This window comes from Brassica napus, chromosome C1 (assembly GCF_020379485.1).
Source record: "Brassica napus cultivar Da-Ae chromosome C1, Da-Ae, whole genome shotgun sequence".
NCBI lineage: Eukaryota > Viridiplantae > Streptophyta > Magnoliopsida > Brassicales > Brassicaceae > Brassica > Brassica napus.
This window is the reverse complement of record NC_063444.1, coordinates 20,747,434-20,773,096: the sequence shown is the minus strand read 5'-3', so window position 1 is coordinate 20,773,096 and position 25,663 is coordinate 20,747,434. Positions and strand designations below refer to the sequence as shown.

The 25,663-nt window shown below is 33.5% G+C and overlaps 2 protein-coding genes and 1 long non-coding RNA gene across 6 annotated transcripts; 2 read left to right on the top strand and 1 right to left on the bottom strand.

Moving 5' to 3' along the window:
- The first annotated feature begins 94 nt into the window (after nt 1–94).
- LOC125580796 lies at nt 95–812 on the top strand. The gene is made up of 2 exons (XR_007318574.1): nt 95–483; nt 565–812. It is a non-coding gene; the product is annotated as an uncharacterized LOC125580796 (long non-coding RNA).
- Nucleotides 813–11,417: 10,605 nt separating this feature from the next.
- Nucleotides 11,418–12,191, top strand: LOC106374576. Its single transcript, XM_013814572.3, has one exon. It carries the CDS (start codon nt 11,418–11,420, stop codon nt 12,189–12,191), a length of 774 nt encoding a protein of 257 aa, XP_013670026.2.
- A 4,264-nt stretch (nt 12,192–16,455) lies between these two features.
- LOC106376347 lies at nt 16,456–25,273 on the bottom strand. 4 transcript variants are annotated; one of them, XM_048745950.1, is made up of 15 exons: nt 23,297–25,273; nt 21,567–23,208; nt 20,847–21,472; nt 20,473–20,757; nt 20,288–20,393; nt 19,650–20,221; nt 18,990–19,504; nt 18,704–18,902; nt 18,543–18,632; nt 18,362–18,470; nt 18,036–18,281; nt 17,613–17,956; nt 17,075–17,494; nt 16,702–16,989; nt 16,456–16,630 (listed from the first exon to the last, which is right to left on the bottom strand). In XM_048745950.1, exons 2-6 carry the CDS (start codon nt 21,945–21,947, stop codon nt 20,129–20,131), a joined length of 1,491 nt encoding a protein of 496 aa, XP_048601907.1. In that variant the 5' UTR covers nt 21,948–23,208; nt 23,297–25,273; the 3' UTR covers nt 16,456–16,630; nt 16,702–16,989; nt 17,075–17,494; nt 17,613–17,956; nt 18,036–18,281; nt 18,362–18,470; nt 18,543–18,632; nt 18,704–18,902; nt 18,990–19,504; nt 19,650–20,128. The 4 variants fall into 4 exon arrangements, with proteins under 4 accessions (XP_048601907.1, XP_013671862.1, XP_022550667.1 ...); XM_013816408.3 differs by having other exon boundaries at nt 18,990–20,221; XM_022694946.2 differs by having other exon boundaries at nt 17,653–17,956; nt 18,990–20,221.
- Between the last annotated feature and the right edge of the window lie 390 nt (nt 25,274–25,663).

The following is a 25,663-nucleotide window of genomic DNA, read 5'->3' as shown; positions in this document are numbered from 1 at the left end:
AAACAAAGAGGAATTCTATTGGATAACTAATAAATAAAAAGGAAAATTACAGGCCAATCCGCTCTCATCACGCGGATCACTCTCTGAGCCGTAGGATACAAATAGATCAATGGATGAGATTTTCTTGTTTTCTTTTTTCTTTTTCTTTTTTTCTCTATCTCTCTTTCTCGCTCTTATCTTCACAGATCTTTTTTTTAGATCTCTCCACCTTCGACAAATCTCTTTTATTTTACAGATCTCTTTTTCTTAATCATCTCATACACACACATCACTGTCTTACTCTCCTAACCTCACTCACACACGATTCATCTCACAGACATCTCTCTGTTTCACTCTCATAATCTCTCTGTCTCACGCACGACACATCCCCAACCATCTTCTTCAGAAAGCGACGGTGGAGGCGCCAAAACAATGGTGGAAGCTGCGGCAGACTCGTCTCTGGTCAAGCACTGCGTTGGCTTCACCTCCTCACCACCACCGCAGGTCAACTCACTTCACCTTCCTCTTATCTGCTCTCTTGTTCATCTTCTTATATATTTATGATTGATTTTGTTTTGTTTACAGATTTATTAAGGAGCAAGGGAAGGAGAAGCAGTGGTGTGACATAGCGGCGTTTCCGGATCAAGCGTGGTGCGGCGGTGAGGTGGTGGTCGTGCGGTGGAGATGCGAGCATCATGGTCGGCGGAGACTGAAGAAGAATGTAGTTTGGTGGCCGTATTAGGTTTAGTTAGGGTTAATTAGTTAACCAATTTGTAATTCTAAACCAATTTGTAATTGTACCATTTTGTAATTGTAAACCATGTAAACCAAAATTCAATTTATGAAAATACCAATTTATTGTTACAAAAAAACAATTTATTATTTTTCATTAACTAAACCGATTTAATTATAAATTAATCTATAATGTGTTTTTATAAAAAGAAATTAAATGTATATTCTGGATAATTTTTTTATAAATAAATATATATATTCAGTGGCACTGAAAATGTGTTATTAAAAATAATGTTGCAACATGACCAAAATGCCATAGAAATCTACGTAATATCAAGAAAAATGTGTTATAAAATATGTTATTATAGGAAGAAATTAACGTTACAACATCTCTATTATTTATAGCACACGGAAAACGTTACGATAGATGGGGGTCTATTATAGCTGCGGCTGTCACGGCGTTCTTCGAAACGCTACGAAAACGATATGATAGCGTTTTTCGGGTGCTACTAATGCCGATTTTTCTTGTAGTGATGAATCGTAAAATTTGAATGTGACACTTTTAACAGTTCTAGTAATTTCTAATCGTTTTTAAAATTCAAAATAAAACATATACAGAAAAATCTAAATTTTTATTATATGGTTAATGTGGTTGTTTAATTTAATTTTATAGTTTAAAATTAAACAAATATGATATAAGATATACTAATATTTATCAAATCTTTGTTATTCAAAATCATTAATTGTCATATATATTTTAGCCATATTAGGCAATTCCGTAACTTCTATTTAAGTAAATAATAAAAAACATTGATAATGAAATTATAGTTAGTTTAATAAAAAAAATTATTATATAATTAGATGGATCAATCTATTTCTTTAAGGATTCTAAGAATCATTCTAATGATGATACGTGGCTACAAAAAAATTGTAATGTTTCTTAATTAATATATAGGGGATTCCAAAAAATAAAAGAGCCTGGAAAAAATAAATATGTACCTTTGAAGTAAGGTTAAAAAGGTGAAAGATGGTTGAAAGAAAATAACAAACACAGTTATAAAATAAAAAAATAAAAAAAATAACAAACAATGGGCTGAGTGACGATTGCCACAAGCCATGGCTTCTGATCACAATAGATTAGGTAGTGTTTTTATATGATGCAGATTGAACTATTTTTTTTTGCCATTTAGCTTAAAATATGCAGAACATAAAAATATATAAAAATAATAAATAAATTGTATACAGATTAATGTAAATGTTAAATTATTTGATCTGTAAAAAAGAAGAAGAAAGGGCTGAACAATTGATTTGCATCTGCAACACATTCAAAGCATTTGTGTTGTTTTTAGAGAAAAAAAAAATTATTTTATCATGGCAAGATGCGTCCATCAGTCTGTCAAACTCAATCTTCAAAGTACGGCTTTGCCAGAGACTGGCGATGGCCCAGTAAAAGTAAAACACACTATATTTATAAACGGAAAAATCGCATTTTAAACACTCGGAGTGTCATTTTCTAGCACTTTAAACACTAAAGTTATTTGACTACCACTTTAAACCTTCAAATTGACATTTTTATCATAATAAACCTCCAAAGACGTTTTCATGTTCATAGACGACCGGTACTGTTCATTTTACAGGTCAAAATGATGACGTGTCGGTTTAAAAAAACAAAAAATACAGAAAAATACATAACAATTCGAATGAAATTGGAAAAAATTGTAAAAATTCAAAACAAAATAAAAAAAATCTAAAAATTCAAAAAGCATAAAAATTAAAATTTCAAACATAAAAATAAAATTAAAAATTAAAAATTCTAAAATAAGATCTAAAATTAAAATGTCAAATTAAAAAAAAAATTCTAAAAATTCTAAAATAAGATCTAAAATTAAAACTTCAAACTTCAAAATTAAAATTGTAAATATTTAACCAAAAAATATATTTATTTTAAAATTTCATCCAATGAAAGAGACTGTCACTTATGATGATATCAAAACTTGCCACCATCAAAGACAATATATCAAAACTTGCTATCACCAAAAACTTTTTTTTTTGATAATCCGGATATCCAGACACCTTACATAGCCCGACTAGCCCCTAAGTACACTTCGCAGAAAGCATCTCGGGGGGCCGCCAATTTCACCACATGTTAATTGATGGTGGCCACACGCTGGCTAATAATTCTTTCAAATAGATTATTTTGAGTTTTGTCCCAAAAATATTTTCTAAGAAAGAAAATGACCAAATATGTTTCATTAAAGATGGAAAAGACTCTTATGCTCTAAATATATAAATACAAATAAATAAATAAAAATATAAATTATTATTTTTTAAATATTTTAGAGCTTATTTTAGAATTTTTAAAATTTTATTTTAGTTTTTAAATTTGACATTTTAATTTTAGATCTTATTTTTGAATTTTTAATATATTTTTTTTTGTTAAGTTTGAAATTTTAATTTTTATGTTTTTTGAATTTCTTTTTGAATTTTGTTTTGAATTTTTTATAATTTTTTCAATTTCATTCGAATTTTTCTTTATTTTTATGTATTTTTGCGTATTTTTATTTTATTTTTTTATTTAAAAAAAAAAAATCCGACATGTCATCATTTTAACCTGTAAAATGAATAGTAACGGTCGCCTATGAACAGGAAAACGTCGTTGGAGGTTTATTATGATAAAAATGTCACTTTAAATGTTTAAAGTGTTAGTCAAAAACTTCAGTGTTTAAATTGATAGAAAGTGACACTCTCATTGTTTAAAATGCGATTTTTGGTTTATAGAAGAAGTTCGGAAATGTATGGAAATAACATGGTGTCTTTTTATGTCAACTCGTTTTTGAATATCATGATGATGTTTTCCATCTCTGGGCTATAATCAAATCAATGTGGCTATCTCAATATAGCCTGATGAGTAGTGGTCAAAGATTGAATCAGAGATTCGAAACAAGTGAAACCATTACAATGAATCCTGCTATTTTATGTATATAAAAATGCTTGTTTTTTCAGGATTTTTAACCTAAAACTCCCCCAATTAAGTTTATTTCGGATAAAAACCCCTTAATTAAAGATTCAATATCAAAACTCCGTTACTTGTCCTGTTAAATATTTAAAAAACTCTGTTTGATTAAACGCAACGTATAATAAATGCAACAAAAAACAACCAGGCTTTCTTCTTCCTTATATCTCAGTCACTAATAGGCATGGGCGTTCGGTGGTCCGTTCGGTTTCGGTCCGGATGATTCGGATTTTCGGATTTTCGGTGTTATGCTCATAAGTATCATTCGGTTTTTACTAATTATCGGATCGGGTTCGGTTCGGTTCCTTCCGGGTTCGGTTCGGATCGGATTTAACCAATGTTTAAAATTGTTCAAAAATATTTTTTTAAAAACCTCAAAAATTGACAAAAAAAAGTTCAAAATATATAAATTATTTATAAATCTAATTAAAAATTATTTAAACTATCTAAATTAACTAAAAAGTATTAAAATAACAAATAAAACAAACTACAAAAATATTTTGAATACTCTAAAATATCTAAATCACCTTAATATATATAAATACATTAACATATTTAACTATTTTGGATATCTTCGGATTTTAATTCGGATTTCGGTTCGGGTTATAACCAAAGTCTAAAGTAGTAAGCTCATAAGTCCCATTCGGATATTTTTGTAAAACAGTTCGGATTCGGATTCGATTTTTCCGGTTCGGGTTAAGGTTGGTACTTCGGGTTGAGTTAAAAAACGCCCAGGCCTAGTCACGAAAGTCCCAAATTGAACTTAGGGTTCATCAAGTTTTGGAGTTTAAATTTGTTCCTTTTTTCTCTAACTCATGTATCTTATACCTTTGTTCTCCTCCCTTTTGCTTTTAATTTTGTATGTAATTTTTCAAGTGTTTTTAAGGTTTTGGTTTCAGTTGAATTTGCTCTTTAGGCAAATTCCAATGGATTTATCTCCTGGAATACCTAGAAAATGTCATTGTGTAGCCTTTTGACAATTGTTTTGACATAAAAAACCAGAGAAACCCCAAGGCAAAAGTTCTATTGTTGTGGAGCAATTTTTGGTGAAAATCATGTGTTCATATGGATGAAGCATAACTTGAAGAATTAGAGGTGGTGGAAAAGCAAGCTTGTTGTGGTGCTTGAGAGTTTTAGAGCCAAGTTTTAGAAGTGATATTGTGTGTTGTAGCTTGTGTCTTTGACTGCTTTATGATATCATTGTAGTGTAGGTGATGTAGTTTGCTTGTTTATATGACATTTGATAGTGTTTCAAGTGTTGTTTTTAACTTGTTATGTCAAGAATTATGACTGTGGTCATGTTTAAAGAGTTGTTCAATAGCATGAGCCTTTAAGACAAGATTTCTTGCACTTGTTGTTGGAAGAAACAAATAACATACTCTGTTATTATTGTTATTATTATTTTCAGAAGAAACAAGCGCACTGATTAGTATTGAAACAAAGAGCCAATGCAAAAATCATTACTTCGTTGTATGTGGGATGATCTTCTTAAAACTACATAACGAAAATTCCCAACGATAAAAGACAACTTAAGCTTTGATGATTTAGAGTTGGAATTGTAAAACTACATGACATTCTAATTAAACAGCCTGTTGTTTTGTTAACAAATCATGTTGTTTTATGCACTTTCAAATACGCTGCGTTTAGGCATTGACGGCACAAGTAACAGAGGGGTTAGTTCATTAAAAAAAATAAGTTTGAGGGTTTTGTTGTTGAGTCTTTAATTTAGGGGTTTTTACTCGAATTAAACTTAATTGGGGGGTTTATACATTAAAAATCCTTTTTTTAAATTTGAATCAAACACTCATTGAGATTCTATAGTAACAAAAGTGTCAAGTTTTAAAATTTGGTTCCTCGTACGATTTGTGATACATTACTGTACCAAGTTATTGCTAACTCCATATGAGACCATGATTAACTCCAGTCTTTTAACTGGGGTTCTTAGCTTCGTCTAAGAGACGGTTCTTAGTTTTTTTTAGATTTTAACTAAGAAAAGCTAAGAACCGTCTCTTAAATAAGAGATATAAGAGTCGTCTCCTAGCCGAAAAATGTAAAAAAAAAACATTTTTTCATCAAATCATGAGTTAAGAACAAAAGTAACTCCAGCGGATCAGTACCCTACATGTTTGTAACTCCAACGGATCACAGACCGAGCGGAACAAAAGTAGATCAAATAGATACAAAAGTGAATCAAACGAATTTAACGGTCCAAAACATAGGTTCGAATGGTGAAACTAAATAAAAAATGGTTCAAAATATTGTACAAATTAAAAATAATTTATATAAAACATTAGTCCAATTATTTTCTTAATTAAATTAGTTACTTTCTAAATAATTTATAAGTGCAATAACTATAATTGCTATTTAATATATAATAGAAATTAATTTAAACATAAATAAAAGAATAATTCACTTTAAAATAGTTAAATTATGGTACATATGTATATGATAATTATAAAAACTTAAACTTAAAATTAATAAAAAGAAAATTTAGTTAATAAATAGTATTAATATACAGTTGTTTTAAATACACTTATATAACTATTTATAAATATAATTATATTCATTATTTATAATAAATGTCATTTCTATTTATAAAAAAAAAACAAATAGTAATAACATTATGAATTTTCTTGTGTCATAAAAATATTGAGTAAATTTTTGCATGTTAATTAAAGATGTTAAAATAATTTACTATCAATAATCAGTCAACATATATAAATAAAATAAAATAAATTATTATGAAGAGTGGAACAAAAAAAAACACTCCACTTCACTAGCGTTTCAATTATCCACTAGTGTTTCACATATTTGTTCTTGCATTGAATCACATGCAGTTCACAACTCTATTTTTAATAAGTTAATGTAAAAAAACAATATATTCTATTAAAATATAAATCACAATCTCATTTCATGTGTGAATTTTTTTGTTGGACCAACCCTTATAAAATTATTTAAATGAATTTTTGTATACATATTTGAAACAATCCTAAATAAATCAAGGAGAATTTTCATGTTTACCACCTTGTTGGTACCATTATTCATGTTTACCATCACTAAATAAACATATTCAAAAATACATTATTCATTAAGAGACAAAAGATTCTTATACTCTTACTATATATACAAAATAAATAATTATTTAAATAACTAAAAAAATTAAAAATTAAATTATTTTTTTTATGTTTTCGTATTATACTTTTTTCAAATTCTAACTTTTTATAATATTTTTGAGTTTTTTTTAGTTTTTTTCAAATTTTCTGTTTGAAATTCGAAAATTATTTTTGAAACTATTTAAGTATTTATTTACATAATTATTATAACCCCAAACTCCGCATTCCACATTCCACATTCATAAGTATTTATTTATATATTTATTATAACCCTAAGTCTAGATTAGTTATCCCTAGTGTTATAAATGTCATTTTCCTCTTTAAAAGTAAAGATAAGAATGGTTAAGATAAACATGAAAAGTGATATTATGAATGTGGTATTTTTGGCAATTTTTCATAAATCAAATAAATATTCGAATATTTTCTCTGAATCAAATTTGAATAAAAAAAATTCATATCTTTTTATTTAAAATATACATATTTCATTTTTCACTAAAGGGAACATTTTAAAATATTTAATTACTTTCATATTTATTCAAATATAAATGTATATTTGGTTTTTCACTTAAAGAAACCTTTTAAATATTTAATTAACTTCGTAATTATTTAAAATAAAAATGTATATCATTTTTACTAAAATAACCCTTTTAAGTATCTAATTAATTTTGTAATTATATTAAACTCATGTATAATTTTGAATTAAATTTGTTATATTAATTTAACATAATATTTTTCAAGTAAATTTTGTATCTCTAACAGTTAAGAATTTTGTACCACACTGTTAAAAATATGCTATCAATCTGAATGATCGGTATACAAATGTTATTTTGAAAGTGCATTCAGTCTGTTATTAAATATAGTGCCCGATTTAGTTTTATTCTTTAATAATAGAAGTATATGGCTGCTTTGGTCATTATCATCGACTCCAACAAGTCCAGATATATTTCCAGTATCAAGCGTCTACACAAATATGGACTATCTGTTTTGGAGGAAGAATAGCATTATCGAGCCAGAACAAGACAAGGATTCTTATCCCTGGATAATATAGTATATTTTGAAGGCTAGGAATGACAAACTTTTCAGGGGTATAGATAGAAATCCTTTGGAGCTAGTTCGACGTGCAGAAAGTGAATTTCAAGCCTGGTTTGATGCTAACGAAGTGGTACAACCAGTGGTACAAGATAATAATCCTGAGGTATCCCAAGTCATAATTTGGGTAATATTTGCTTGTTAGATGGATCTTGGACATCTTCTGCTCACTTTAGTGGATGCGGATGGGTATGGATGGACAGTGCTGGGAACATTCAACTTATGGGAACAAGAAATTTCACTCGACGCGAATCAGCCTTGCATTCGGAAGTAGAAGCACTGCGATGGGCGATGGAGAATATGCTTCAACGCTCAACATGTCAAAGCTTCGGGACAGACTGCAAGGAGCTGATTGCAATGATAAAGGACCCTCAGGCTTGGCCAAGCTTTGCGACGGAATTGGAGAGGATAGAGACGTTACAGATATGCTTCCCGGACTTCAACATCATTCATGTTCCACGGGCGCGTAATCAAATTTCAGATTTTTTAGCTAAGACTGCTAGATCCTTCAATAGGGAGTTACTTTTTATTGGTTGTTCTATTCCGGTTTGGTTACCCAGACCACCTCAAACTTGAGTAATAGAATGGTCTTTCGACGTCAAAAAAAAAATGGCTGCTTTGTTTACAAAAGATAATCAAGCTTATTCTATATAGACCATATTCATATATTGTTCATTAATTTAATTACTTTTATTTCTTTTATTTTGTGCAATTTTGAAAGTGCAATAGGTACTCTATCAATTTATGTCATTAACATAAATGACATATGAATGATTGAAAAAATATTTTTCATGTGAATATTTTTATTTTCAGTGTGTTTATTATTAAATGTAGTTGTATGTTTAACTATTAATTATATAATATCATGTATGATAGATGAAGAATTACAAATAAAAATTTAACATTGAAAAATTTATTATAAATAATCCAAGTGGTTTGTCTCCACGTCTAAATAGACAACATAAGAAACTTAAAAAAAACATAGATAATAAAGAGAAAATTGAAGTTTAAAAAGACAAAAACAAACACATTGAAATTTCTGGTTTAATAATTTAAATGAAGCGGACGTTTTATAAATTACACTTAATATAGGTTATCCAGTCGAAGATTTAATTCATAAAAATAATTCGATTAAGATATATGTATGACCAAAATATAAAATACAAGTATAATCGTAAGGAAATTAATATCAAAGTTAATATTAAACTGAATAGAATTTGTCATAAATATCACATAATGTAAGGTTTTAGTTAGTGTTCATGTTTTAATAAGAGAGATATTATTAATAATTTGAAACAATAAATTAAATTACTGCATGCAAACTATAAAATTCTTGCGGTTGAAAATATTATATTAAACTATTAGCAATATAGTAAATGTTAAAATTATAAATCACTAATCATGTAAATCGAATATTTATATGTATAACAATAAAAATAATATTTCGTAAGGTTGTGCGGGTCAAGATTTAGTCGTAGTTAAAACAAGTTGAATCAAAAATTTCGAGCGGTCGTTCCACTATATGTATGTATCGACCGTTGTTTTCTCTTCCTTCTATTATAATTCCAAACCTAAAGCAAAATAATCGAAGTCGACCAATCTTTGTTATCCCATTAACTATTTTCCATTTTATCAGTGTTGACTTCTAATTATAATTTGAAGCGACTTAAAGCATTCTTTGAAACTTTTAGCCGAACATCATTACATTCGACCACAACGAATATATTAATTCATGCCCACCAACGGAAAGAGTGTGTCTTTTTCTCTTTGTTAATATGATGCGTGTGTGTGTGTTTATTTGTATATGTTATGTTGTATATGACAATCCAACGTACTTAATATAAGTAGTTTTCAAAAGAAAACAGTGTGAAAGATAAAAACTAAGGTTTTAGATGCGCATAAATTCAGACATAAACAATTTCGTGTGTGTTACAATTTCAGTGATCCATGTAATTTATTCCGTAGTCAGTATTTCAGTGAGTGTATTTCAGTTAATACGAGAGACCCATCTAAATAATTTGTACAGTAATGTATCACAAATACTTTAAAATATTTCGAAGGAATAATCAATTTAAAATGGAATGGAGAGAAGAATTTAGACAGCGGGGTTTGTGACAAAGTCCGTAGATATCTCTACGATACAAGGTATGGTGATGCATGGCAGTTTAATTATCTGTAGAATATTGATCGGAACCATGTGATCGTATTAAATGGGATATTACGTGTAAAGTAATCATAGAATTACATTTAATTTAATTTGCATTAGTTTCATGCACACGTGATTAGTTTCACCGTACGAGAGACTAGGAAAATCTGCATGTATCAGAAAATAGCGTTTAAACAAACATAAGCTACTACTTAAATAGTTGTTTATTTAGAATCTTCGTCAGTCATTGGTAACTCTTAGACTTGTTTTCTGAGTAAAATTTAGAACAGTTTAAAGCATGTGATTTATTTAATTTAATATCTCGTTTGCTATATGATTAAGTGTGCAAAGATCTGGAATTTGTTTTCTTTTTTAATTGTTGCGTGTCATATTAATGAAACGTCGAGATCCACTGGAGAGAGTAGAATAACCAACCAGTTTTTTTTTTGAACACCTGAATAACCAACCAGTAAAACACCAAAATGTTGGTTATTTAAAAATAATAATAATGTGGTAACAATTTGAATTGGTATTTTTTTTTAAACACAATTTGAAGTGGTAAAAGGAGCGGTGGTTATACGGATTCCATACGGCTCACGTGAAAGCCTGATTTCCTTTTACATCATCTTCTCATTTTGCCCGGTCCAAATTTTCTCATAAATAACAGCTGTAAAACTCGTTCAAACGTTTTTATTTTTTCTGTCTACCAGTTCTTTTTTTTTTGAACAATCTGTCTACCAGGTCAATCGAGCATTTTTCCTTGAATGTATGAGTCCTTTTTTATATTCTCTCTGTTTTCAAATATTTATTTTTAATATTTACACAAACATTAAAATACATTTTAAATTGATTATAAATATATTATTTTGTAATTAAACTAATATTAATTTCATAAATTATTTTTTAAACTAAAATTATACGTATTTAATAAATAAAAATAAATATATCTTTATTAATTAATATCTTTTAAAAAGAAAGTATTTCTCTTAAAACAGAAGAAATATTATTTTATTATAATTAAAATGGTTATAACTTTAAAGCATAGTTGATTATTAATCTAAAATTTCATAATTCCATAAAAAGAGTCAACAATTATAGTGTTTATTAGTAATTAAATTTCAAATTAGATATTTAGAGTAGACCTCCAAGATTAAATAAAAACAATTAGAAAGGTGAAAGAAAAAAAAAGGGGGTTCAATTATGCGAAGGAAAAAGGGAATTAAAAATCTATAAAAAGAGACGCTTGTGGGAGAGTCATGGGTCCACTTCCTTCCTTCTTCTCCGATACTTTTTCGAACTTTCCCTGAAAACCACTTCTTTCAATCTCACATTTCTCATTGAGAAAATGAGTTTCATCGATTTCGACAGCGTGAAAGCAGAGAAAGCCAAGGCACTGCATCGTTTCCATAGCATTGGTTTCCTCTTCCGTATCACGGAGATCTGCGTCGCTCTTCTCTTACTCTGTTGGATATTCACTTCCCTTCCTTTCGCCGTCCAAATCTCCCGCGAGTTTCTCCGCCGTATCTCTTACGTCGTCTCCACTCCTCTCTTCATGTTCGTCCTCGGAAACTTCATCGTCGTCGCTCTTCTCACCACCAAATCCACCGTCTTCTCCGCCGCTAGTACCATAGACGGCGGAGCAGAGGCGGATATCTACGACGCGTTTATCAGAACCGGAGATAGCCGCGCAAATTCTTCCGACATTGGAGATCTGACGGAAGAGATCATCGTCTACGACGATAAACAGATAATAAACACCGAAACTGACTCAAACTCAAATCCCACGGCGGCGCGTGAAGATCACGCGCAAATAGAACCGGAGAAGAAATCGGTTTCCGTCACCGATTCACCGAAGGATCATCCTCTTACGAAAGTTTACCGGAGGAGCAAGTCGGAAATCTCTGCGAAACAGCGTCCAGTGACGGTGTCGAAACCTTTTCTCCGGCGATCGGAGACGGAGAATTGCCGGGAAATAGTGGAGGCGTGCGAAGACGTTCCGTTTCCGGAGGACAATCTGACGAACGAAGAGTTTCAGAAAACGATCGAAGCATTCATCGCGAAACAGTTGATATTCCGTCGCCGGGAATCACTCGCCGTCGTTATCCATAACCAAAAATAAACAGAGTTTTAATATATAGGCATAAACTATGTAATGTAACTTCGATATCAAACCAAAAACAAAGTTTTGTAAGGAAGAACATCAAAGAGATCGGTTCCATCTCATGTGTTCCTTTTGTTGTTTGGATTAAATACGTACACTCATAATGTTCGAATCAAGATTTTTCGAAAAAAAAAGAAGATTTTTCGGAAAAAAAAAAGATATTTCGAAAGATTCAGATGCATTTTGAACTCGATTTACATGAACAGTGTACATGTGTCTTTATATAATTTTGTCTTCTATTTTTTGTTGCTTCAGCCAAGTGTCACTTCCCTGAAGTGATAATAATACAAACTTAAAGTAGAAACTATGTTTCGTGTAATAATGGCATTACCAAAGTACATTTGCTTATAGTACAATCCAAGAAAAGATATCATGTTTCGTTTTTCTATTGGGCTTTTTGGAGTGAAATCTATGAGTACATATATTGAACTTAGTAAGCATTTGGTTGAGTGTGCACAAGAAAAAAAAAGAATCTGGATGAGTATATAATGTTTACTCATAATTAAAGAAAAACAATCACTAGACAATGTTATATAGAGTGCGATCTTTTTTCTTCTTTTTTTTTTACAGAGTGCGATCTTGTTTATCCTCATCATGTAACTTACTTACTTAGTTTTAAAGCATTTTGATTAGCTATATAACAAAATTAAATCAAATTTCTAAAAAATCAATGTTGGAGTTGGAGTGTAAATTCTGAATTAGAAATTTAAGCCTAAAATAAGAATCAAAGACCTAAAAGGGGGTGAAAGTCATTTTCGAATTAGGAAAAAACCCGAAAGAATTAGATTTACAAGGAAAAACAATACGATCAAACTTACATGGTGAAACTCGATATAAATGTCAAAGTGAACTATAAACTTATTAAAAAGAGTAATAACACTTTGACTTGTAATATTAAAATATACAGAAATAATTATCAAATTATTAAGTAAAATTAATAAAATAAATTATGAATTCGAGTTATAAAAACAAGATAAATGATAAAAGACAAAGACAATAATACAGTTTTAACTGGTTCATTACTTCTAAACCATTTATAATGTATTCTATTGCCTAATTGTTGAGTGTTGCAGTATGTATACATTTGATAAAACTAAATATAGTTCATATCACGGATGAAAAATCACGGTGTTAATTTGTACGATAACATTAAAACAGGTGAAAACTATTCAGTGAAAAACCCATTAAAATAACCAAAATCATATGTTATGCAATACGAACGATGTATTGTATATGATTGGAAAAGGAACATATTTCATATTCTCATGTGTTTCATTATAAGCCATCCCATAGTCTATTTAATATATTCAAAATTGAAAATAATTGAAGTGTATAAGCCGCATGCACAGAGTGTCCGGTGGGTACGTCTGAGCACTAATCATAGTGCAGTAATATTGAATTGCAAAATATTTTTAATATACACTTTTATGCAGCCACCACACACACTCACGCAGAAAAATTAAGATAAAAGTTGCGTTCTTTTTCGCCAAGACACGTACGTAATCTCTGCTGGTAAAATTTCAAAGCAACTTTTTCACCTTTTCTTTTTCAATCTTTTGTGCTTCGTTTTTTTCTCCAAATGTTAATCATATAAATTACAGATTGTCGCTTTTAATTTGTTTTTAGGATATTTATTCGAGATTACCAACAATAATGATTGTTTACAGTCTACACTACTACGGCTATTGCTATATGCATGGTTGTTGGATTCATTCACCATTAACGCATTTGATTAGTTAATGTTTTTTATAAACTTAACCTTCTAAAATTACATACGAGAGTTAGATTTATGAGAAAAAGACAAAAATAACACTAAATCAAGTTTTTGTTCCCAAACTAGCACTCAAGGTCAAAAGTCACAAAAAAAGCACTTAATGTTTTATCAAAAATCACAAACTTAGGGTTTAGAGTTAAAGGGTGGGGTTTAGGATTTAGGGTTTAGGGTTTAGAGTTTAGGGTTTAGGGTTTAGAGTTTAGGGTTTAGGGTTTAGATTTTAAGGTTTAGGGTTTAGGGTTTAGGGTTTAGGGTTTAGAGTTTAGGGTTTAGGGTTTAGAGTTGAGAAATGAGGTTTTGGGGATAAGATTTTAAATTTTGAAAAATAAAAAAATTAAAATTTTCAAAGGATAAACTTAGAAAGGTGCTATTTTGGTCATTTTAGTTTTTGAGTGCTATTTTTATGATATAAACTTAGAAAAGTGCTATTTTGGAGATTTGCCGTAGATTTATACTTATCTTATAAAGAAAAATAAATAAATTATGCCACAAGGAATATATGCATGCGTAACTACAATTTTTCACTGGTTCAAATAAGCTTCCCTATTTATGTATTTTCACCGCAGGCTCACAGCTTTGGGAGCCGATGAATGAAAGCAAATTCCAGAAATTTCACTTTCTTTATTATTACAATCAAATAAAAATAAAAACGAGCTAACACATGCATTATTATCCTTATCATGGATGCATGAACGAAAACAGGAAAGACAAGGATGTGACGTGAATCAACATATATTATCTTAAAAAAGCATATATTATCTTTTATTACATAACCCCAAGCCTAAGCATTATGGTATATTTTAGCAAAAAAGGAATTATGGTATAGCTTATAGATATTTGGCCCACATTTATATCAACCGTGATAAAAATATAAGAATTCTCTAAATAGCAATGCCCCACATACATCAAATACATTTTGGGTGTATTCATTCAGCAGGATCCTGATTACTGTTGTCACACTGTACTATTTATGTATTTTTATTTTATTTTTAAATAACCTTTATTGATTATATTTATTTCAGTTCCACGTAAGGTTTTTGTTCTATTTCATGTATTATTTTTTCCTTGGGTAACTTTATTATTATTAGTGTTCATGGTTACCTACAAGAATAGAGATGATTTTAATCATTTTATCAATATTTAGGAAATAGGTTTGTAGTAATAAATCATTTGTACTAAAAGTAGAAACCATGCATTGGCGTGTGAAAAAAAATGTCTGGGAATTTTTAAACATATACGCCAGGTGTTGATTCATTATTTTGCTGCACATAGGACCCCGCTAAAGCCCATAGATACAAGCTATTATTCTTTGTAATATTTGAACATGATATGTAGATGTTTATATATATTATATATGTGTTCAAAAAAAAATTATATATATCTTTTTTTAATGAAATTATATTAACCAACGAGAGAAACGGGAATAACAGATCCGATTACAAGTCGATGTACACAAAACAATCCGAATCAAACTTTTTCCACACTAGCTTCACTCGACCCACCAACCGGGCTTGTTCCGCTAGATTGGAGCCAGTATCCTCGAGCATAGATAACCGTTCTCAATCTTTGACGGGGATCATGAGAAGGTGAGATTCACCTCGTTTCCTCGGATGCCGTGACTTTTTGTGACGTCTTTGGAGTAGCTGATTCTCGATGAGCTCATCAAACTTGCAATCTTCACCATCTATTAAGCTCTAGAAGAAATGGAGATGAGAAAATGTAAGAGACACAAACCTGATGAGCGTGCCCATACCTAACTATACAAACTCGCCTCGAACGCCATAGCCGCATTGGCAAGAGGAACGGGCTGTGCCTTTGCCGATAACGGACCTGCAGAAAGTCGGCCCTGAGTAGACCACTGAACTTGAACCGGTTGGAGCTCGAAGACCTGCAAAACGATATTTGAAAGACAACATTACCAAGACCAATCAAATGATCACTACAAGAAATATGTACATTCTTATCACACGATAAACGCTATTGTAGGGGTTTCATAGCGTTTTCTCATCCGCTATGTCATCGGCAACCATCATAGGTCCCCTCTCTACGATAGCAGTTTTCTTTGACGCTACTAATATTCCGATATGATAGCAATAAACGAATGCCGTTTTTAACGTAACTATAACATGTTTTAATTTTGTCACAAATTGTTTACGATTCATAATTCGAGTTATGATATGTCCTTCTACAATAGCTGTTCAGTATTCTTATATTTAATTTTGGTATAGCTTCGAAATATGTTATCATTGTCCAATTCGTAGGTAATTTAAAACGCTATGATATTTTACTACAACATTTTTGTTTTTGCTATTGTAGATTTGTTTGTCTAATTCGTAGTTTGATTTAAATGCTATGATTTTCAACTATAACAACTGTTTTTTGTTATTGCTGGTTTGTTGGTTATGCTATGGTATGTTGGTGCCCAGAATTGATTTCAGAAAACACCACTCATAAGCAACAACGAAAGCATTCATAGAGCATTCATAGAATATGTAGCTAATACATAAGTCATAAAGTTTACACAGCCGATTGAAAACTGAAAACAAAGTCATACACATAAGATAATTATAAGTTCAGTAGCCTTGTTTAAAGGCTGGACCAGAGTTCTTCATTCCCCAAGTTGCTACAATCAAAACCTCTAATCAGTATAGGAATTGCATCAGAAAGATTGTAAAGAGAAAGCACAACACTTACCTGTTCAACTTAAAATATGACCAATTTATCAAGTGGCCATGCGATAGAAGAACCATGTGCATCCTTCAAGCTCTCCATTTCATCATATTTCCTCCAAACGTCTGGATCATCTACCAACACTGCATCTACCCACACTCTAGCTGCGTTCGGACCCAATCGTACAAAGTGAACCATCTGATCTAGGTTTGTTGAATGCACACGTCCTTCGGCAACGACTTGTTTCCTCTCACTGATGTCCATCAATTTGCACTTCTGATTCACTTGTATAGCTTGGGATCCATCATTTAGCTGTCATGTTTACAGTACAAAACATTGTAGTACTCAGACAGTAAGACAAATATTATTATTTACAACCTAAGGAAGAAAATGTTACCGGCATTGAGGGAGACTTCTTAGTAGGAGTAGTTGATGTTGTTGCTCTTGATTTTCCACTTTTTTTAAGGCTGCTTCCAATAGACCTAGGAGAAGGAACTTTAAGATCTGCAGTATTTGGAGTCGGAGACACTTTTCTTCTTGCTTCTACTGGGTTTTCGAATACAACTTTGTGAGCGGTCCATGATATAAAAGTCATTATGCTGTCCTCAAGGTATGCCACTTCCAACGTAGGCCTCCATAAAAATGTTTCAGGTTCATGTACAACATCCAGAAAAACTTTTACTACCTTTGGTCCGAGAGGAAGTCCATTCACCAAAGCTTTTGGTTCTTGCGTCTGCCAACGTCCTTCACCAACAACTACATTATCATCGGATAAATCCAATAGTTTGCATTTGTTGAGAAAATTTGATCTTGAGCCCTATTAGACAATGACAATACAATATCAGTACAAGTCTACTCAGTACATTAACTACTCAGTACAATATCAGTAAAAGCCTACTCAGTACATTAACTAATAAGAGAATGGACCAAAATACTTTATCAGTGGGGCAATTTCTTCTAGTTGGAGGCCCTGACCTAGTTCAACACATTTACTCTTAGGCCATGCAATAATATGGCCAACAGCTTCCTGAATCGTGCACATGTTCTTCGCAGGTCTCCAGAGGAAAGCTTCTGGTTCAGTAGCAGCGTCAACCAATACTTTAACATCTGTAGGTCCTAAACGACAGTCATTTACTATATCGTTTGGGTCTGAAGAGAGAATACGGCCCTCACCAACGTTGCCATCTTCATCAGCCCAATCTATTATAAGACACTTCTTTTCTGTTTTTTTGTTCACACTCCTTGCAGCCGAGTTTTCACCAACTTCATATTCTTCTCTCTGTAAGTTAAACCAAAACAATTCTTATTATTTTGTTATCACCTCCTATCTCAATGTATAAACATAAATATTATATGACCTGGGTTTTCAGTGCTGCAAGTTCAGCCTTTAACTGATTAACAGTTTCCTGGAGCTCATATTGCTTCTCTTGCATTTCAAAAATAGTCTTGTGCTTAACTTGGAAGCAAGCTAACTTGGTCTTACTCATATTTCTGCTCATTACTCTCATACGACCAGGATTATCAGGTCCTAACAGCTTGACGAGTGTATCCTCATCTTGATTTTTAGCAGACGATGGATTGGCACCACTACCAAGCTCAACTGCCTTTTGTTGTACATCAGACAACAAACGATTAATATGAAAAGCATTATATATAGCAAACCATAATTTATGTTTTCACTTACTATCTTTTCAGCCGCATTTGTATTTATAGGAGTTCCATCTTTTCGGGTCCGAGACTTGACCCAGATTTTAAGTCTTGTCACTTGAGATGGGTCATCAGAACTGTTTTTCCTTTTAAACATTGTATGTCAATATACCATCGTACCAATTGAAAAGGAAACAACGAGAAGAACAAATACTTACCATGTCTTCTGCTAGTCTAACCATTCCCTTCCGACTACAAGTGTGAGGTATCTGTTTGCGTCTTCTCTCCTTGTAGCTATCACTCACAACCTATCATAACCTCTGATTGTTAATATCTTATCTACTTTCAAAAAATATTTTACTCTACTCAAAATAAATACCTTGAATTCTTGGCTTGTTTTCAACTTCACAAATTTGCGCCATTCAACCGGAGGAACATTCTTCGGTCTGAGCTTCATCATTTGTTGGTTATTATCGGCTTCATTGATTTGGGTGACAAGACGTGACTTCGATGATCTCCACAACGCTCCCATCTGCTTAAGCACTGCATCCCTATGGTAGTCATCATCAATTTCAAACCTTGCATGCACTCACGTAGAAAACAACTCAGTAATCTATCTCCAGTTGCATAACATCTAGATGTTCTCATAGTATAGAAGTCAGAACCTGCACAGATTTCCAGAGAACTGTCTTCACTTCTTTAGAGAGTTTTTTTCCAACCTTCAACTGTGACAGGAACGTACTCCCTAACCAATGGACCTAGATATGAAGACAACTTGACTGAACCTTCACCATACGCTTCTCCCAAGGCATTGAACTGAACATGAACTCTTGTATTTGGGTGTTTGGCTAGGTCTTTCATTCTTGTCGGTCCACGCTTCCTCTTACGGTTGGTTCCAACTTCAGGCTCTTCATTAGTAGATAGTTCGACTTCACATTCAGGCTCTTCTGTCTGTTGTTGTTCATCGTTTCTCTGTTCAGGGTTTTGTTGTTCTGGATCAAGTTCAGCTCCTGCCTGCTCTTGAACACCTTCAGGTCCTTCCTGCTCTTGAACAACTTCATCTTGGTCTGCCCCTTCACCATGTAAAGTACAGACAAACTCAGCTTCTGAATCTTCTTGTACTACTTTCTTTGTTGACTTCCTGACTCCTCTCTTTTTTCCACGTTTCATCTCAATTTACCTTCATCAAATTATGAGCAGGAAAAAGTTAAATCCAAACAAAACAACAACGAAGCACAAAACAAGCACACACAGAAGCAAACTAGCACAAAACAAGCACAAACAGAAGCAAACAAGCACAGAACAAGCACACAAAGTAAGGATACGTTTCAGACATATATGCCTTCACAATCTGTTCTGGCTTCATCATTGTCAACTTCCATGTCAATATTTGTAGGCAGTGGCCCAATCTCAGCATTTCCCTCTTGAATATCTTCTGTACTATATCTTCTTGAAGGACCTCTCATTACAATATACCAATTAGAAGACTCATTTTCCCTTGAGTAAAAGACTTGGTTCGCCTGAGAAGCCATTATGTAAGGATCACTTGTGAAAGAGGCTTGACTATGATTCATGTTAACAAGTGTGAAACCATCTTCAATCTTCACTCCATTACCCATTACAGCCCAATGACACCGGAACAGAGGAACATAGAAGACGTTATAGTCTATCAGAATGATGTCAGTTACTCTGCCGTAGTAGGAAACCCAATCAACGACCTGTGCTGTATCTTTCGCACTAGATCTACAAACTCCCAGAATTCTGACTTTTCCTATCAACTGATGCGGTGTGAAACCTCTGACCGTTAACTATATAGCCCGTATATGACTTTGCTGAAGAACGTGGACCATAGGCTTGCCTTGAGTGTTTCGTCATGTTCTTTAGCATCAAGAGGCACCTACAAAAGTTAAGACTAGTAAAACACCTATATCATATTATCAAAACCAGATAACAAATCATGTACCTGTTCTTTTAGCCATGAAGCAAAATTCTTAGTATGCATACTCCATAAGACGGATGCATCTCTCCTACATCTGTCATCTGAGTCTTGTAAATACTGGAGATGCTCACTGGACAGAGAATGTGCATATTAGAAATAAATATCAAAACGAGTAAAGACAATATAAATATAAAGAATATGATTCTTACTCTACAAAAGGTTTGACGAGAGCAAGGTTTTGGATGATAGCAAGATGTGCTATTTTCTTCTCCATTTCAGTGAGTGTAACTGATGTGCCAGCTGATATTGGACGATCCTCTAAGATAGAGCTGTTCTCATAGTCCATGTTTCTCTCTATTTTGTCTTGTACATTTGTTGACTTCTTGAGAAATTCACTGCAAAACTTCATACATTCCTCGGCAAGATAAGACTCAGCAATGCACCCTTCTGGTCTAGCAGGATTTCTAACAAAGTCTTTGAGGACTTTCATGTACCTGAAAATGTGTCTATGTCGATTAGAAAAATAAAATGGCTATCAAAGAAACTTAGATGAAAATATCTACAGCAGTCATGAAGACATTACCTTTCAAATGGGTACATCCATCTAAAATGGACAGGTCCACCAAGCCGGGCCTCCCTTCCTAGATGCACAGCCAAATGGACCATGATATCAAAGAAACTTGGAGGAAAATATCTTTCAAACAAGCAAAGCGTCTCTACAATCTCCGCTTCCATAACCAGAAGCTGCTCTCTATCAATAACTCTATGGCACAACAGATTGAAGAATTCGCATAACCTTGAAATTGCTAGTCTCGGTCCTTTAGGTAACAGCCCTTTAAGTGCAATTGGAAGAAGTTGCTGCATTAACACATGATAGTCATGTGATTTCAGCCCTGTGACTTTACAGTCATCTAAAGAAACACCTCTAGATATGTTGGAACAATATCCATCTGGCCCTTTGAAGTCAAAAACTCTCCTACAAAATATCTTCTTCTCTGTCTTAGACAAAGACCACGGTGCTAGAGGAAGATATGTTCGTTTTCCATGTATGCGAGGGTGCAAATCCTGCCTTATACCAAGATCCTCAAGATCTTTACGAGCCGGAAGACCGTCCTTGGATTTTCCACAGTGCAACAATGTCGAAACTAGACTAGCAGCCACATTTCTCTCTACATGCATAACATCTAAGTTGTGCCTCACCGGGATTTCCTAATCATATCAGAAACAGTACATAAAGTCAAATTTAGACATAACATATTCAAAATGGAAAACTATCTAAGGTACCATGAAATAGATATCTTACCGCCCAATAAGGTAGCTTGAAAAAAATAGATCTTTTCTTCCATCTAGATAACTCATCCTCATCTATTTCCACTTCTTCCTCTTCCTCCTCATCTTCCTCTTCCTCTTCATCTAAATCGGTATAGCCCATCGTTTTTCTCTTACTCCCAGAATGTTTAACATTGCCAAAGTCATTCTTGAAATTTCTGAGGTTTTGTGAAATTACAAGGCCGGTTAAAATTCGTCCCCTTCTCCTTTGCTCAGCTTTTCCATCAAACCACTTCTTCTTTCCCCGAAAACTATGAGCTGGTGGCAGACCTTTTCTGTGGCACATATACACATGTTTTCTGCTGTACTTAAGCCACATACTGTCTGTGTTTTTTTCACATAAAGGACACCCCATTTTTCCCTTCACTTTGCAGCTGCAAGATTCCCATAAGCCGGGAAATCACTGATGTCCAAAGCAGCATTGCCTTCAGTGTGAAAGTTGATCGAGTATAAGCGTCGTACACTAACTCTCCACTGCTCCACAGATGGTTTAGATCTTCAATGAGAGGCTCTAAGTAGACATCTATACTGTTACCGGGCTGTTGTGGACCAGGAATCAACAGTGAAAGCATTATGCTCTCCTTCTTCATACATAAATCATGTGGCAAGTTGTAGTTGACTAACAATACCGGCCAGCAACTGTACATAGAATTATTCATGTTGAATGGATTAAATCCGTCTGTTGAAAGTCCAAGCCTCATGTTCCTTTCTTCAGCGGCAAAGTCAGGGTATTTCGCATTCATCTGATCCCATGTGACTGAATCAACAGGGTGTTGAAGTTTCCCATCAGTGCTTTTGTTGTTGAAGTGCCACCTTAGATCCTTAGCCATTTCCTCAGACCGGAACATTCTCTTCAACCTTGGAATTATTGGAAAGTAGAGTAATACTTTCTGTGGGACTCCTTTCTTCTTCTCACCCGTATGGATATTAGTCTTCCATCTCGATGCCTTGCATTTTGGACAGTACTCAAGCTTCTTCAACTTCTTTCTGAATAGGCAGCAGTCATTCACACAAGCATGGATCTTCTCGTAACCCATATCAAATGATTTCAAAAATTTCTTAACCTCGTACAGTGAAGTGTGCAGCACATTCTCCTCTGGTAACATTTCCGGCAACGTCTCTAGCAGTTCATTGAAGCTCTTGTCAGACCATTCATTCTGAGTCTTCAATCTAAATAATGACACTATTGCAGATAACTTGTTGTGGTTCGCACATGTAGGATACAAAGGTGTTTCAGCTTCAGCTAGATTCGCCAAAAATTCATCTTCTTTCTTGTTCTCTCCCTCTGTTATCTCAAAGACATCCCCCGTACCAGCTAAAGCTTCATCGGAACACTCAGTGGCTCTGTATAAACCAATGATCTAGTCATTCCATTGACTTGCCCTTCTTTCATCTTCAACCACTGAGCTCAACTCTCCATGCAGATACCAATCAGTGCGCTTCTTATAAGCCTCCTCCATTCCCCTAGTAACAAGATGAGCAACTACCACACTTCCGCAATGACGATCTATGTTACGACAGTCAATGCAAGGATAGACAATCATATCAATTCCTCCCGAAGCTGCAGCCACTTCCCGTACAAACTTATAGCTCCTCTCTCATAAGCATGATCGACTCTTCGGTGACATGAAACCAAAACAAAAATTCACAAGCTCAGTGACTAAACACATACTGAAACATAACATATATGATAAAATTCATTACCTGCTCAGATGAACCCAGTCTTTGTCCACCATTCTATGTTCTAAAACCTAAATTGAAACCTTTAGTAACATAGAGAACCATTCAAAGTAACAAATAATATAATCAATCAAACCTAAATTGAACAATTTATCGCTTGACTGTAAATCGAAATCGATAAAATCATGAATCAATTTTAATGTTGTTAAGAATATAATAAAGGGAATCTAAGCAAACAACGTGGAGCATGAACACAAATCAAACAGGAAAGAAAACAAAGACGAAATCAAAGCAACAAACATCTCTTCCATTTGAGATAACAATCGACAGAGATGTCACAATCACAATCCTCGATACCTTCGCAGTCGACAATAATGGATGTGGGGAGCTTTATTACGGTTCTGGATTAGCGTATTAGGGTTTTAGTGATGGAGATTGTGGTCTAATTTTTTTAGGGTTAGTAGGGAAAGAGGGGAAACTGAGAAAAAGAGAAAGGTCTTTCGCGAGTGGAGAGAGGGAAAATAATCAGATTAGTCTTTTTTTTGCTAAGTGTGCCGCGGTAAAGCTAATTTTAGGTTCCCACTTAGTGAAACTCTACCATAGCGTTTAATTAACCCTATTATATAATAAGCAAATTTTAGACTCATCTACGATAGCAGTTCAGTAAAACGTGCTATAATCATGTGCTATCAATGAGGACTTTTTTTTGTAGTGGATGCCTCTTGGCACTGGGATATGCCATCAATCTGACTTGTGCCACCGGTGAGAGAAAAATGAAGCACATACTCGGGAATCCATCACAAACACCGCCAGTCGTCTCCTCCAAGAACCGAAGGACGAAGAACCAAAGCTGTCACATTGTTGAGCCGACAACATCATCACAAACAACCATATAAAACACGAGCTAATCACCACTGAAACCAGTCGACTTGGCTTCTGCAATGGAACCAGTAGTACAAGCACCGGGAAGAGGAGAAAGTAGGTGAGAGGAAGACCGCACGCATTGCAACGCCGCAGCCATAGACGACGAAGTAGCGCAACACAACAAGTCTCTAGATGCCACCACCGCCGGAACTGACACATGCCAGCGCCGTTGGCTAAGCTAACCTTCGAGTTTATGGAAACCTCCGAAGCTCTCAGATGCCGATAAAGAGGACGCGAATCGCCAAGACACCGAGGCAACACACCATACCAATCGACCGACAGCACACCACTAGAGATCAAGAGAGCAGATCCGCAAACCTACCACCACGACAACAACCGTGGGCCTAAACTCCGCCTCCACGCACCGCCTACTCGCCAAGGGGCAAAAAACGAAAACGCCCCCTTGAAACCCTAAAAAGCCGACCCACTTCAACGACAGTTAATCCAGCTCCGCGCCATGCTCCAACATAAGAAGACAACAAACCGGTGTCGAGCTCCTCGCGAAAGAGATCTAGACCAGTGTAACCTCTAGTGACAGAAACAACAACAAGACGAAGGGGATGAAGCAACGAAAGATGAGCAAAGATCAAACGAACAGAGGAGGGGAAGAGTGACGCCTCCGGCACCGGTACAAGCGCTCACGCGCCGCCGACGTCGGAGCAAGGCTCTGATCTACTTTTTGTAGTCGGGGTAGAGAGAGAGAGGTGAGGAGAAAGAGATTGAAGTTTTTTTTTTTTTCTTTTGTTTTATCTTAATTTATATTTATATATTTAAACAAAAAAATATTTATATATCTTAGTTTTAGACTTTTAGTTAGTATAGTAGTTCAAGAATATATATATGATTTAGGTTGACAATATGTGTTATTTCCTTTTAAAATTCACATGGATATTTTACAAATTCGGACGTCCATTGTTACACATCAACAACATTATTACAAACCATTTAATTGCAAATGATCAGATCAATAACGTTTTGCAAAAAAAAAAAAGAGATCAGATCAGTAATTGATTTTTATTGATAGAGATTGATGATATACAAATTCGTACGACAAATATAGTTTATATTTATAAGCATTGACTTTAATCCACTTAGTTTTTAACTTTTTATTCGTATATTTTATGTTACTGCAATATTCGTACTACAATTATAGTTTTTGCGTTGACTTTTATCCTTTTACTAACAAATAAATTCATATATTAAATTTGATTTTTTACTTCAAAAAGTCGTCATGCTTCATTGCTTTTTTCATGTCAAATACATATGGAAAGTAGCAGCAGGTTTGATTTGGTAAAAAATCTATAACAGATCACCTGACTTGCAGGTCTTCTTATGGAGAAAGCACATTGTTGGCTATCTAAGATCGTCAAAACAGTGAGATAAACCATATACCAACAAAGGCAACAAAAGGCTTGAATTAACCCACCAGAAACTAAAAATGAATTATCTCAGCTAATGACTTCAACA